The sequence below is a fragment of the Gallinula chloropus genome (genome assembly GCF_964237585.1).
Source record: "Gallinula chloropus genome assembly, chromosome: 7".
In the NCBI taxonomy this organism is placed as follows: domain Eukaryota; kingdom Metazoa; phylum Chordata; class Aves; order Gruiformes; family Rallidae; genus Gallinula; species Gallinula chloropus.
The window spans coordinates 19,240,653-19,256,822 of record NC_140092.1 but is presented as its reverse complement, the minus strand read 5'-3'; the positions used below and the strand labels follow the sequence as shown (position 1 = coordinate 19,256,822).

Genomic DNA, 16,170 nt, shown 5'->3' with positions numbered 1-16,170 from the left:
GGCTATTTCCTCCTCTGTCCCACACTTCAGATATTTATAAACATTAGATCCCCTCTCAGTCGTCTTTTCTCAAGGCTGAACAGCCCCAGCTCACTCAGCCTTTCCTCACAGGGGAGATGCTCCAGGTCTTTAATCATCTTTTTAGCCCTCCATTGGACTCTGTCTGGGAGACCCCTTTCCTTTTTATACGAGGGAGCCCAGAACTGGACACAATACTCCAGGTGGGGCCTGACCTGGGCAAAATGCAAATCTGTGTCCTGGAGTTTTACTTTCATGCTGGACAGTAGAAGATATTATCTCCACAGGCAAAACTCTAGAGAATGCTTGCAAATAAAGCTGTATCAGGTTATTAGCAAGGAAATTTCCCAGCATGTCAATTTAAATGCATAACTGAAAAAAAGCTGTTTGCTGACAGTCTTCTACGATAGCTTTAAAGAATATCCGTCATGGTTGGATGACAGCACTGAAAATATGATTTCTGTAATGCCAAATGCACTTTATCTTCTGCAATTAAAAAAAAAAAAACACCCACGAAACAAACAAAAAAACCCCACCAACCCATGCCAAACATAGGTGTATTATTCTGGGGAAAGTGTGTATTATTTAATGGCCTTAATATAAAGATACTATAGTGTATTTGCAGAATTGAAATATAGACTCACTCCAGTTATTTTATCAGATACTACAAAAATAAATATATGCCACTAGATCCTTATTTATGAAATTGTATGTCACATACCCCTTTACTGGAACTTTGGTTCCTTTGCCATCTGTTGTAGCCCTTTGCAGATTACTCAGTTGTCATAAAGGTGTTCAAGCTTTGAGAATGCAAGGAAGCAAAATGCTACCTTAAATTTATTCATAATGGCTTTTCCTGCAGTTTTAGAATCACTATTTGAAAAAATACAGCTTTGCACTACAGACAGGTAAGACTGAATGTCTACTGGCTATGTCAAACTGCACATGCCCCAAACAAATGGTTGCTGTTTGAAATAAAGCTCAAAAAAAAGAAAAAAAAAAAAAAAGGATATTTTTACTTTGGTCAAAATTGTGAAAATACCTTTGATAATTTTTGCAAACATTTTATATAGTGTCCTAAATGCACTTTACAATGTATTTACAGCAAGGATGATACAAAAATTTTCAATATGATATTTCATGTCAGAATTTCTTAGGTTAAAAATCATATTCTATCGTTTAAAAGAAAATCCTGAGTGTATTTCAACAATGCTTTGATAGGGATTTCGTCTTCTCTCCCTTTCTTTCTTGGTGTTCCTCAGAGCATGTGCTATTAAAAATACAGAGGAGCCTGACTTTGGGGGATGTCTGTTGAGATCTGGGAAGGGGGGGTGTGTAAAAAAAGGGCGTGTGCCTGTCTTGGTTTTTTTTTAATGCATGTGACCCAATCATGTGGAAATTGTTAGCTCAACTCTTTAGTTCTGTGGGGAGAGTAAGAAATAATGTGAAGTTACAGTGAACCCATCTGGCCAAGCAGGAAAATCCGGTTTAATTGCTCCATTGCCAGAAATGTTAAATCACTTCCTGGGAATGCAATTCATTTGGAACATATGGAACTCATTGAAGAAGGTCTCCAGTGAATTCAAAACTGTACTGGAGATGAGAGCATTTCTCATAACAATCGTGTTTTCCCACCGGGCAGCATGTAAGCAGAATGTGTAGCTGTATTAAGAAAAAACTGAAGCGATAGTAGGACTATCTGAGATCTTGGTGAACAAGATTTGCTTGTGGTTTACTTTTTAAAAAACTTTCAAGAAAAGCTATATGCATTTAGGATTTTTTTTTCTCAGCCTTTAAACAGCAATAGAACATTCTGATGGAGGTTTTACCTCATTTTACGTCTTGATTTGGCAGAATTACACTCTATTTTAAAAAAAGACATATTTGAAAATTTCATCTAAGATGTCTTTATTCTTTGGAGATAAAGAGCATAGTTTGGGGGGATAGTTTTTGGTTTGGGTTGTTTTTTAAATCAAGGACCTTACCCTTATTAAATATTTTATTTAAATAAGAATATTTACAATTTTTCTGTAAAATTGACAAATTTAAACCTTTGGCTAAAAATATGAGATAGATGAGAGTTCTTCTTAAATTATAAAGAATTATGCTTAGTGATAGATGTGATTTTAAGGAAATAGTCTTTCCCAACTGTTACAATGGGTACTGCATTTATATGTATGCCACAGTGCTATGTTCTGACTCAAACATTCGTATTAATTGCAGCCCTTACAATGAGAAGAATATTGATTTTATTTTTTTAAAATATGCTTAGTATTTTGTTCTTAAAATTAAAAAATACTTTCATTAATTTGATGTTACTCCAAGGGCTTTTTTAGAGTTCTGGGTTTTTTTTAATTTGAATTCATGGATTTGAAAATATCTCTGAATATATTATAGGGTTTTTTCTTGTGCAGTTAATAAGATGAAAACAGAGAAAATTATGTCTTTGAATTATAAAAGCAAAGGAAGGATTTTTCTTCCAGCATGTTTTGCTGGAAAAGAGCTAATTCTGATATCAGGAAAAAATGTGAGGCGTTAAAAGGAATCTTAGTATTTACATAATGCACTATGTAGGACCTGGAGTAGTGGCAAATGATAGTGACAGGTAGTCACCTCTGTATGAGGTCCTCCTCCTAGGTATTCTAGGAAAACTCTGTGGTGCTATCATTTTGAATGTACTTCACTAGATCCTCTAGTAGCTTTTATTTTCTCTGTGCACCTGACTTGGTTTTAGAATTCTTACTTTCGGCAGATTATATAATCCACATTGGTTACTCCAGCATCAATCTTGATGAATTACTACAAGACAGGAACATAGAAAGGCCTTTTATCTGCAAACCTCAGTCTGCCTTTAAACTGTCTGGAACTTACGGTTTTAGCGATCACAAATTAGAACTATTATATATTTGCAGGAAATAACTTGAAATGACAAATGGCAAGATTAACAGTGTTTTAAAATGTGATATCCTCATATGAAAAAAAATCTGCATGATGATATGAATGATGATGGGAGCTGATTCAGAAGTCTTCATTCAGGCCAAAGTCACTACCAGTGACTCACATGGCAGTTATGGACATTATTAAAGTCCATTTAAATCTGTCATTAAGCCACCAGGGAAATTCTGTACTTGTCATTCAGTTATATCCCCATGGAGTCCTGCAACTGCTTTCCCTCTCCCCCCCTCCTCCAGTACACTGAATCACAGCTGCTCATCTCTCATCTTGGCCTTGAATTTTAAGTCTTACAAAGGTAGTGCCCATCAAAACTGTTCTCTTTTCCATGACGTATCTTGTGATTTTTATGCTGACACTTGCTGGTCACCTCAATGTTGTCCTAAAAGACACCTTACTTGGATTTGATTTTTTTAATGGCTAACAAACCTGAAAATTAAAATGTGATAATAACCTGTTACCATCCTTCCTTCTTTTGTCCTGATGCTTTCATTTGATTTACACTGATATGCCCTTGTTCTTTCTTCTTCTGTTTGATTTTCTTTTCCTGTTTGTTTATTTCTCACCTTCTCTTCTTTAAAAGCTTCTCTTTCTACTGTTTCTCAGACAAATGATAATAGTGAATCTGAGGGGATGGGAGGGGCAGGTGGGTGGTTCGTATTTTCTTAGCCGGTTGTAACCATTTAGGTCTGGGAAAGAGGAAAATTATGTACTGATTTTCAGAATTTTATCAATTCTTTTTTTAAAAATCTGTACATGATGATTTTTCTTTGCAACTGATAACGTGATTCATTCTGTGATTTTATTGTTTCTTTGGCATGATTTTCTTCAGACTACGTAAATTATTGATTTCTTTGCATTACTGGTGCAAAATGTTATAGAACAACACAAATTTAAGCCCAAGTCCTAATGATATGGAGTCAATGACAGAACTCTACTTGAGATTTGTAGAGGAAAGATTTGACATTTTAGTCACATGTTCAGCCACGTGGTTTTCAGAATTAAAAGCCTTCACTACTTCAGAATTATTCAATAATTTCCCAGTGGAATTTTGTGGGCATGTATTCTAGGATGATTATTTCAAAATGTCATCATTGGAATACCTTATTAACTCCATCTCCTCCCTTCTCTCCTAATCCTTTTTTTCTTTTTAACAGTAATTAGTTTCATAATTCAAATGGGAACTCAATGTTTCTCTCCAGACTGCTCAACACAGTGAGACCTCAGTTCTTACCAGACTTTCTGGACACTCATAATATCTACCTTAAGATTTTATAAATGCTTCTCTAACAGTCTTAGTTTTTAAGTAGTGGTTTGTATTTTTTTTTGTCTTCCAGGCTATGCCAGTTATTTCAGAGAAGGAGAAGGCTGGTGAGTAAATATTTACTTGTTTTCTCATTTCCTTGTATTTGTTTTGTGGAATAGAGTATTACTTAACTAAGTGACAAAAGACAAGCTTCAACTGTGGGGTTTCAAATGTATAGGGTTACAGACCTGACAAGCATCTGTGTAAAGATTGCTTGCAGTTTACTGAATAGGATATTTTCTCGTTCTGAAAATTAGCCCAGATTTCTTGTGATACTAATAGATATTTGAAATTATCCCACAAAGTATCTGGTTGAATTGCAGCTGGCTCCTACATGTCAATATTCCTCTAGATATTAACTTTTTACTTGGTGTTACAATCTATTTTGGTTTATTTGATGTCTCAATTAGCAAACATGGATGCCAATGGGTTTGTTGAAGTCCATGCAATTTGATGACTTAGTGTGAACCTTACTGTGTCTTTCAAGTATGGCAGGAAATTTTGATTAGCTGGATTTTTTCACTAGTGATGATAGTTTTTAGTTTGGCTAAGTGCTGACAGAATACTTGAAGGCTTGGGTTTTTTTCTGTTCTGTTATATATTCTCTGAACTCTATACATAATCTAGTGTTGGTATGTGAAATCTATTAGTGATTTTCTGCTGGACACTGTCAAATGGATGTATTGTTGTGATAAGTGCTAGGCAATGCTCTATTCCTACCACTATAGATCTCTAGAATTTCTGTTGGTTTCTTCATCATTTATTTTAATTGATAGCTTGCTACTGTACTTCAAATAGACCTTGAAAAAATGCCTCAAAGTATCCAAATGCAACATGGCATTCTGAATTATATCTGGTTTTTGTTGGTGGTGTTTTCATGCATTATCTTGGTTTGCATTACTTGTTTTCTTTTGCTTATTAAGAGGGAGGAATAAGTTAGAAAAAAAGTTTCGAGAGAAAATCCACTGAGCTAATCAATGCTGTAAAAGCTATGGAGCTGTCTGATCAGGATGTTGTTCTTTTAGCTGCTGAAGTTCATAAATCTCAAACTGTGAACCATATTTAATAACCATTTTCTTTATAGATTTCACAGGTGATATTATTTGCTATTTCTTTTTCTGAGACAGTTCATATTTGGCCAAACCCTTTAAATTGCATCCAAACATGCAAACTGATTATAAGTGATCTTATTTGCAGTTAATTTCAAATACTCTGGCAGGCAGCCAGGACACACTATAGGTTTTTGTACATCTTTATCAATTATGTATCATTCAAGATTAAAAGCTATCTGAAAATCATTAAAAAATCTTCAGAGCACAGAGATGTTTTATGTTAGAGGAATAGAGCTGCAGCAAGTGTTTGCCATAGCTAACAGCTTGTAAAACCAGAAATAAATCTCAAAGCTCTATGCTTGTTCTTCAGTGTCGAAACTACCCAGCACGTCAGTGTGGGTGACAGTATGAAATAAATTTGGTTTTGACATACACTTCATAACCTGTGCATATGCATATGAGTCTGTCTCTCCCCTCCTCCTTCCTGCCCAGTGTTGTGGGTTTGGGGTTGGTCTTTTTTGTGGAAATAAGTGCATTTAGTGCTAAGAATATTAGGTGGAACTAATTACTGTGTGGAGTCAGTTTGCTGAGGAAGTGTGGTATCCTTTCAGTTGGTTTTGGCTTTTGTTTAAGAGTTTGCAGCTCAGAAGGCTATTGTTATTGTTATTATTAAACATGCATTAGGGAGATGATTATTTCAATCAAGCCTATTGACTGATGTTGCTTGGTTCTAGGGGTAGCTATTGCTATTTTTTTCAAATGTGATTGGATCTTGATTCAGTCATTGAGGTCTCATGTTTTTCAATTTAACTAGCCATTTGATCGTTGCTGCTTAGACTTTACCAGATAAAAGATTTTGTATAGGATTCATGAATGACAGAGCCTTAAGTAGAGCATGAAAACCTTGAAAATTGCGTATTTCAATGTCTGCTGTAAGGGAACAAAACAAATAACAATTGTGATACTTACTCAGAATTACCAACACTGTAACTCCCTCTATATTATTACAGACTAAAATATATTACAGAAAATTAAAACTGTTGATTTTACTATTGACAATGCTAATACCATGGTAAGTAAATAAATTGGATAGCATTAAAATGCACTGAAAATATCTGTTCAAATATCTTTTAAATTTTCGAGGATTTGAAGTAATAAATTCTTGTAGCTCACTTTTTTCTATTTAATATTTGGTTTCATCTGGGGCTGGAATGAGAAATACAAGAAAGTAGAAAGGGTGTTAATTCAGTGTTTCTGGATCACAAATTCAATATACAGAAATAAAAACCTGTTTTTACAAGACTTTCTATTCTCTAGACTCAAGATACTTGGATACTTTCAAATTTTCCTATAGGCAACCAAACATTTAGATCCTTAAATGGACTGAGCTGTTGAAACAGCTTAGAAATTCACACATTACTGATTACGTTCATAGCAGTTGTTAATCCTTAAAATTAAATATTTTATCAGTTTTGTATTTTTTCCAAAATGCAGTAAATTTTTACTACATCAAATGCAAACTTTCAGATGGTGTACTTAAGAAAAACAAACCCCAAACTAAAAAGCATACATGCTATTTTTAGACAGCCAAACATAATTTGAAAACATTGCTACTTTTGTCAATAACTCAAGAGTTCCATAACCAGTTAATTATATTTTTTACAGTGGAAAGTGCAGTAAAACCTGCAATTGCATAGTCCCTTTTGGCAAAAATCTATAAATGATCAGTGTCTTGAGCAGAACATCAGTCAAGCCTAACTGTGTACACTATTGCTTCAAGTTGTGTGAATTAGGGTGTTGCAAACGATGTACTGTGGCATCAGCTATTTCTGAGAAATGGGTTTTTAAGAAGTCTCAATATTGTTGACATTTCTGGCAATGATGAAGAAAAGAAATCTTTTGAAAGAAAGAAATCTTTTTTAAGGCAGAAGTTATGATCAAGCAACATGCACAGTCAGGAAAAACGATGGCTCGATTCAAGAGATGAATGACTCAGGGTAGGGACTGTCAGCACCTAAATCATGAATGCAGGCCAGCAACCAGGTTCAAAAGAGGTTTTTCATCCACCTTTTGAGTAAGTTATGTATTCCCATGCCTTTATTTATTGTTGATAATTGTGACTTTTTTTATTCTCAAAATCTGTTCCTGAGTTATGAAGAAATTTGAGGGATGCAGGAAGTCAACTTACCTGTCAATAATGAAGGAGTCTGTGTCAGAGTTAGTGGTGTTGGGTTCATTTATAGTTGAAAAGTAATCAGCATATGAATGCTGGTCAGCATATAGTTTGCTGGTGTGAATCACACATGAGACTTCACGAATGGTGCTGGCTAACTCTCCACAAACTGTAGAGTCAAGACAGCTCCTAATATAGATACCAATATTCAGTACAATGAACCTATTGTGAGGTACCTAATTCAGGGCTGACTTCAGCTTCTAGAGCAGTGTTCCCAAACCAAAGGTGAAATGACTATAGATCAATATTAGAAGTATTGCCTAAGTCTCTTTGTGGACCTACTTCATTATTTCCCAATTTATCCTCAAATATTTGTAGGGAATAGTGAACTCTATGACTTAGAAACATTGCTACAACAGAGCCAGCAGGAGGGGTAGAGTGAATATCCACATCTGGTCAGGGACTAGCACAGCTTATTTCTCTTGAGGTGATGAAACTATGTGATATCATGTAAACAGGGCAGAAGGTTTAGTCTAGCTCTAAATAAATATTAACACCATTGGTCCATAATGTTCAGCATTGTAAGAAATAAATTTTTCCCTTGCATAAAAAAAATGTCCTGTCGTGTTTTGGCTGAACACATATTTAGAAAAGTTGCTGCTCTAAAACTAAAATAAGGGAGTTTAAGTCATTAAGTACTACATCTTGGTTAAGTAAAAACTTTGATCAATTAAATCCCAACCCCCCCCCCCAAAACACAGAACACGTGACTTGAGTACTGTTACTTGGGGTTTTTTAAATCATCTGTAGCAGTAAAAATTCTGTATGAGACTAACAACTGAACACACTTTCAAGAACTTTCATGATTTCACCAAAAAGTTCCCTCTTGCTTTAAAGCTATACTATAAAAAAAAAGCAGGCAATGTCTTTGAGTAAATCTAAGTAACTAGGTTAGAGAGGTCTACTTCAGGGAGGCCAGGGGGGTGGTTGAGTCGCCATCCCTGGGTGTATTTAAAAGACAGGTGGGTGAGGTGCTTAGGAATATGGTTCAGTAGAAGACAGGTACTGTTGGACTTGATGAGCTCAAAGGTCTTTTCCAACCTAATGATTCTGTGATTCAGCACAAATAGAAGTGTCAACCTTTGGTATGAAGTAGAACAGATTTGATAGCCCGTTTCTTGTCTGTGTTTTGGTGACCAGCAAGCAAACAAGACAGTAAAGCATTAAGCCCAGTCGAAGACAGCAGCTTCACTGGATTGCCAGCACATGTAAAATGTTTGAAAGCTCCCTGGTGTTAGGATTACAACATGAGTTTAGCAGTGAACAAGTCTCAGGTTTATTTTCTGCATCTCCTCCAGATTTCTGGTAAAGATGCTATTTAATAAAGTACAGACTCAATGTCCTTTAGTGTTAATGTCCCCAGATGCCTTTCATTCACAAGGAAGACAAATACACAGATGATAAAAGGGACCTTACTGGCAGGGTATTTCCTCTCATAGACTCTAATTGTCAGTTTTGGGCAGCAGAGGATACTTGGTGCTTGGCCCCATGTTGAGATAAGCTGCAGAACAGGAGGTGATGGAGTGATGACAAGGCAGGTTGAGCATCTGTGAGAACTTGCAGTGGGAGGACCTTGAAAATTCAGTAGCTACAGGTTCATTGTCATTAAACAAGGCACATAGAAAAACCAAATGCTTGGCAAACTAGGTAGAAGTCTTTTAATTTCAGTGTTTTTAACTGCAGCTCTAATCAAAAAGGAAAAAAAAAAATAAAAGAGAAACTCCACTATATTTTGCAAACACATTCCAGAGCCAGAGAAATCAGTCTTTTTCTATGAGCAGTATCCAATGGATGCTGTTTTCATAAAGTCGTTAAAGTTTCATCCACACATAAATTATTTTGAACCTAGAGCAAACATTAAAAAATTTAATTTGGCTACAGGATATCAGTTTCCACATAAACTGGAAAGAAATAGAAGTTAATTGGCACAGCTACTAGTTTTCTGGCTGCTTTACAATATCTCTAGCCAGTGTTCTGGAATAAACTGGGCAAAATGAATTATGAAATGTTCCTTTTTTAAAAATATTGTATCTGGGTTTAGTAGAATAGTATTGTTAGGTTTTTTGCAAAACCTTAGTATGAAGTACCAGTTCCCAGTGCAGCAATCTTTCTTTTACTGCTGATCTTACAACAGCTTTATAAAACTTGTTGTAGCTGTTTTCTTTCTAAATAAAAATGTCAGGTGAGAACTCACACTTCAGTCTGTCATATTAAAAAACAGTTACAGAAACTATTCCAGAATATACATAGATGTCTGCCAAATACTAATAGATGCTAATAGATATATTTTTATTCATTACTAAAACAAAAGTTTGTGATGTCAATAGAAACCAATATTTGACATTTCCTGCCGAGATTCCTGATGATGTTTAGTTGTTGTGTTTTCTTTATTTTATTCTATAAGCAGTAAGATGGCTGATGTCATGATTTTTGGTATCTGATTTTTAGTGGCTTATTAACCACACACTACCACAGTTGTTGTTCCAAATACATTACTTCACTTTTAAAAGTCACACCGTATTCACTGCATGTGTGTGACTATCAACACACAAACTTTAAAATACACATAGCACTCTGTGCAGCCAAGTCTTGTTACCTTAAAGTAACTATGGCCACTTTCGGCGGGTTTTGGAGTAAACAGTAGATCCTGAGACTGCAGCTTTCCTCTGAAAGGCCACATAAAAACATGCTTAACATACAGCAAGCTAGATGGCCCCTAAAACTCCTCATGAATGTCTTTTGTATATTATTTTCTTAAGTCTTAAAAAACAAGTTGGGCCAAGTAGTGGGTATGTGCTCTGAGGGGGAGCCAGCAGTCAAGGTTATATACCATTGAAGAAGGACACAAACATTCAGGTAACCTGCTTGAACAGGAAAACAGGTGTTTTCTGGAAGGCTAAAACAAATTCCATGAAATCATTGCATAATGTTAAAGGACGTCTGAAGTATCTAAAAACTAACAGAACCTCTTGTGTATCAAATTCTTAAATGTTTAGCCAGCTACAGTTTTCTTATTCCACCTGCATTTGTATGGGCCAACAGGATGGACCTGGTTTTGTTTTGTCTCTTTAAAAGGGCTTTCTAAATCAAAATGTGCTGCTGTTATGCTCAAAAAAAATTTTTTTCAGTACTTTAATTTAATCTCACCTATTTTGATCTTTAAAATACTGAGAGAGAAAATCTTAACCAAATTATTTTGGGCTAATAATAAGGATAGGCCATTATTTTTACATGAAATCCATCTAGATTATACACTTTAATGCATGTTTAGCTATGAAATTTTTATAGATTCCTTGATTGTGCTAATTGGGGAAACAACTTTAAATATTTCCTCAACAAACATAAATGGTATTCACTTTAGAGAAACAAGCAGTACCTCAGTCCTTTATATTCCTATGATGAGCAATTGAATGTTGATTTCTTTATTTGTTTACTCTCATAAGACTATACCCGGTCAAGTTTTGAAAACATTCAAGGTTGGAGCCTCTACATTCTGTGTAGGCTACCTGCTTCACTGTTGTACTTGCAACTAGTTTGATCCTTTCTAGTTTCAGTTTATACCTGTTGTCTCCTGTCATCCTCACATGCACAATATGAAGAACTCAGCTCCATCTTCTTGTTGCCCACCCGTGAGGTGGTGAGGAGCTGCTGGTAAGACACCAAAATCTATTTCTTCAGGCTGAACAAACTCTGCAGCCTCAGTGTTCCAGACCCTGGCCAGCTTGGTGGCCCTCCCCTGGATTTCGTCCATTTTACAGATGTCTTTCTTGTACTGGTAGGATCCTGAAACTGAACTCAGTATTGCAGATATGATCAAAAAAGCACTTAATAGAGGGGGGGTAATACTTTCCCTCCATCTACATCTTATTGATACATCCCAGGATGCTGCCAGCTCTCATAGCTGCCAGGGCACACTGCTGCCTCATGCGCAGCTCACTGTGTGCCAAGACCCCAGGGCCTTTTCCATAGACCTGCTCTCCAGACAGTTTTTTATAATTTATTTATCAACCCTTACAAACTGTAAAATCCCAAGTTGCTAACAAAAATATTGGGGGAAACAATGTTTCATGACTGAGCTTTTTGTCATGAAAGCAGAAAATATAGTAGAATGCTTGTGAATTTTCTACTTTCAGCAAATTCAATTTAATATTACATTACAATGTGCTCACATTTTAGAACAGCACCATACAGACTGTAAACTGGTACTCAGCATATTATAATATAATTGGTTTTCAGTATGCAGTGGCTTGGGAACATTTATATTACCCAGCACAAATGGTGCTCTCTTATTTTATTGGATATCAGAAACATTCTAAAAGAGGTAGTGTCTGAACAAAATAGCTTTTAAATCAAAGCAAACATGAACAGGTTGTTCTTTGTTTCCTTTTTTTGGCTATAACAAGAATAACAGGGAATAGTGATAAGTTAATGGAATTATTCTAGGCTTTTTTTCTTCAGACTGGGTTTGTGGTAAAGGCTTGTGTTGATTCAGATGAAACATAAACCAGTTCACTTGGTCGTGATTGATACTGACATGTAATCATTAGACCATGACGTCCAAAGTAGTGATGTGACTATTGACTTGGAAATCGGGTGACGGGCTTTCTTTTTCAGTGTCTGTTTCAGTGTCCAGAAATAGAGTCAGCTTCTGAAAAGCTGAGGTTCCCAGAGCCAAATATTAAAATTAACTTTTGGCTACATTTTCATATTTATTTAGGTACTTGAAGATGAAAATCAGGCTTTCTTGTGGTGATACCTGCTAATTGTATACTGATTCCCAGTAAAGATTACCTTTGAGCAGTAAAATCTGCACATGGCACAGAATTGTGAAAGTACCTAGTAATTTCTGGAAAATTTCTTAAGCTTTTCTTTACTTCTTTGGGTTCCTAGACAACATTCAAAACTTCCGTAAGACCATATTATGCTCCCGTGTTCATATATGAAAATAGGACTTAAACTGATAAGTTTTTCCAGAGTTGTCGAAGATGAACCAAGGAGCTGAACAATTTTAAATCATCTTTAACAGGAAGAGCTTAGAGCACTTAAAAGTAATCCTGACACACTTCCTTCTCTTCTTGCATCAGTTGTAACAAAAGGGCAAGAAATGGTTTCTGTCTCAGATCACCTGGGAGATGGGCTTTACTTCACAAAAACCCCACAGGGTTTGTTGTTTATATATTTTAGGTACTTACATGCACACTTTAAACTTCTCTTTTATTAGAATAAAAAGCTCCTTTTCACAAATCCTTAGGGAAAAGAGAGAGCTCTTTGATGTTTGATGAGAAGTTATGCTTATTTACATTCCTCTAAGGACATGCTGAAAACTCAGGTGAGAGACACCCACAAGCACACTTTGGATTAGGTATGCCTGGAGGGAAAGTGTCTTCCTGAAATGGAACCATCCTTGGCAATGATAGGCCTGTATGTAACTGCAGCAACATTTTTTTTGATCTCTTGGTACAACAGTTACCCATGTTTGATTTCTCTGTGCTGATTACCATTTGACATTATGTGCAACTGCTTGTCTCTTCCCATTAAAGAATAAGAGGACATCAAATGGAGGTGGCAGATTCAAAACAAACAGGGGGTAAGACATTTCTTCACACATGCTAAACTGAACTACTGGGCTCCTTGCCTCAGTATATTGTGGACTCTAAAATTTTACACAGTTCAGATAAAGTCTAGACAAACTAATGACAGAAAAACTGATTAGTATAACCTTTTCCTCACTTAAATTAATGACTGGCCTACCAATGATTTGGGTAAATCTTACAAAAATCAGAACACTCTATGTACCAATTCAAAATTTGCCCAAGATGTCAAATTACTATTGTAGCATTTCCAGTATTCAAATATTGAATTATTTTTTAATGTGTCAGAAATTATATTTTGTAGTAAAATTGTATTGAATATTCAGCTCTTCTATGTACACTGGATATAATTTTATTAAATGAAACAGTCTTCTGTTTTGAGAGGCATGTATTTCCTCCAGGCAACCAATTATCCATCATCAAATTAAGAATACTCTATAATTTACACAACAACAGAAAAAGTTCTCCACGTGTTAGAAAAAAATCTAGCAATAATTAGAGGGATAATAAAATTTGCATAAATCAATCAAAGATCAGTAAATAAAGAGCAAATAAACAGTATGAATGTATCTCATGAGAATATAAACACACAAACATAAACAAAGACCATATTAAAACCTGTAATGATATAGGGATATGTATATTACAGTTCTAATCAAAACTTTTTTTGTTTTCAAATGAGGAACTAGACATTGAAAAATTAACCAAGAAAGATTTCAGCCTAAGAAGTTGCTACATATATTAATCTTTGCAGTACATCTCAAAGGCATTCCCAGAAAGGCAATGTATGCCACATTAGAGAAACTAAGATGAATAAGAAACAGACGTCTCTTCATAAAGAAAATATAGATAAAAATCTTCAGCAAATAAATTGCATTTAGTTATATTAAAAGACTGAGAGATAAGAAATGAGCCATAGAGCCATACTCTTACCCCACAACCCAAAATAATCATTATAGCTTAAGTAAGTTAATCTAACTCTACTGATCCATAGGAAGAATTCCACATCTGGAAAATCTTTGCTACATCTGTGTTGGGGTTTCATGTTTTTGGTCCTTTGTTCACCAGTTCCCATGACTCCAACTTAAACCTCTCTCATTTTCTTAAGTGCATTCCAGTTCAACTAAAGATGTAGTGATCATTTCATTTCCTGAGATCTGTTAGTTAAGCTTCCTTACCTTTTTTCCTAGACAGAACAAAAAAAACCCTTAAAAATAAAGCAACTTAAAAAAACCCAAATCAGCATCTTTCTAATATTTTGGCATATGGACAATTGTTTTAATAGACTGAATTGGGATGGAAAATTGTAGTTGTTCAAGATAACAAACAAGTAAATGTGTTGTTATTGTAGACTTCCCTCTGCCTTTAGCAAGCACAGCACTACTTGCTGAGACACACTCCAGCACCAGAACTCCCTGCCTCATTCCATGTAGCAGCAGCACTGCTTAAAATTTGAATTTTAACAGCTAAAGCAATACAGTGCAGACAACCAGAAGCATTGACTTTTATATTGCTTTATTGTTGTTTCTTATATAGTGCTATAAAATTCCTTCCAAGTCTTCTTTCCCTCCTCATTTAGAAATCCAGGAGATGGATTTAGAAATCCAATGATGACAAAACCAAAGTACCTCAAAGTCCTTCCCAAAACTAGTAATTTCCACTCTTAAAAGAGCTCTGGGCTGAGTCATGTGGGTTTGTTTCATCTGCACTGTCAGAGGGTTAAATGATGATCAAACTTGCAGTACCCCCATCCTGCAGCCAGTCACTGAGGACAGGAGAGCACCTCGTTCAAGGACTGAGTCACAGCAGATCTGTACAAGGAACTATGCAGGATATGGGCTCGAGAGCTGATGTGCCATTATTCCTCTGGTTTACTTCTTATCATGCTCCCTGCTGTAGTGTTGACCCATGCCACTTTTCTAGACAAGACCTGTGAACAACTTGGCAGACAGCATGGATGAGGGCTTGTTTGAAACCAGCAACAGTAGGAGGTGCACCTTTCCTTTTATTGAGATGATCAATTAGACACTCATTTTGGAATCTTTTGCCTACTACTAACTTTTTTGGGTTTAGTCCTTGCTTAGAGGATTCAAATATGAATTAATGATCAAACGACTTACTTGGTGGAAACACCTTTAGCCTCCTGCTTCCCAGATAAGGTTTGGGAAGGGCAGTACCTCCTGTAATGCGTGGAAAATATGTCACAGAAAGATTCTATCTTAATGATTGAATAACTGCTTTCACCTAACTCTTCTCTCTGCCATTGCTCTGACTATCTTCAACATCTTACATTTGAACATTTAATGAAATGAAGATTATTTTGGTTACAGACAAATGGGCCTGATGATTTTGGACTTTTGCCTTTTAATTTTTTAGCTATCATCCAGCAGTAATTAGTTCGGGGGGGGGGGGGGGGGGGGGGGAGAAAAATCAGTGAGCCAGAAAATTACCTGTCCTGCTGCCCTGTTCTCCCACCTGGAGAGTGGGATGCAAATGACTTCAGCTACCTTTTTCTTCCTTAAATTGCAGGGGCAAGTAATCCCTGGCATAAATGTAGCTGGCAGGCAGTGATGAGTGCTCTGTGGAGAGCAGCTCTTTGTACCAGAATTTGCTGCCCCAGCATTCCCCCTCCTTTGGGACAAGCCTTTGGAATGGGCAGTTATGCCAAGACATGCTTAGCACTTGCTGCTCAGGTATCAATACCACTTGTGTTTTGGACAGCATGCTGAGCTATTAGTAAGGGTAAGTGGAAGTCAATGTAGCCATAATTATAGCCTGAATACCAAATTATTATCTGCTTGAGTGCTTCCTCTGTCAGCAACCTAATTGATGAAACCATACAAAACCTCACATCTGTGTGATGCAGAATAAAGAAGCTGAGGGGCAGGGCTCCACATCAGTTTTGGAGAAAAACAGTCCTGTTTAACATCCCAACCCTATCAGTAGTGAGCATGCTTTGCCTTGCCACAAATGATTACTCCTTACGCAGCAGGAGTTGTGATTTGCTTTTATTCCTGA

General features: G+C 36.1%; 1 protein-coding gene across 1 annotated transcript in view; it reads left to right on the top strand.

Moving 5' to 3' along the window:
• The window catches only part of DLC1 (DLC1 Rho GTPase activating protein), a 220,654-nt gene that overhangs the window by 89,606 nt on the left and 114,878 nt on the right, over positions 1-16,170 (top strand). Inside the window, exon 5 of the mRNA XM_084266827.1 lies at positions 4,308-4,341. Within this exon, the coding sequence (XP_084122953.1) occupies positions 4,308-4,341 (34 nt within the window). The remainder of the gene's footprint in view (positions 1-4,307; positions 4,342-16,170) is intronic.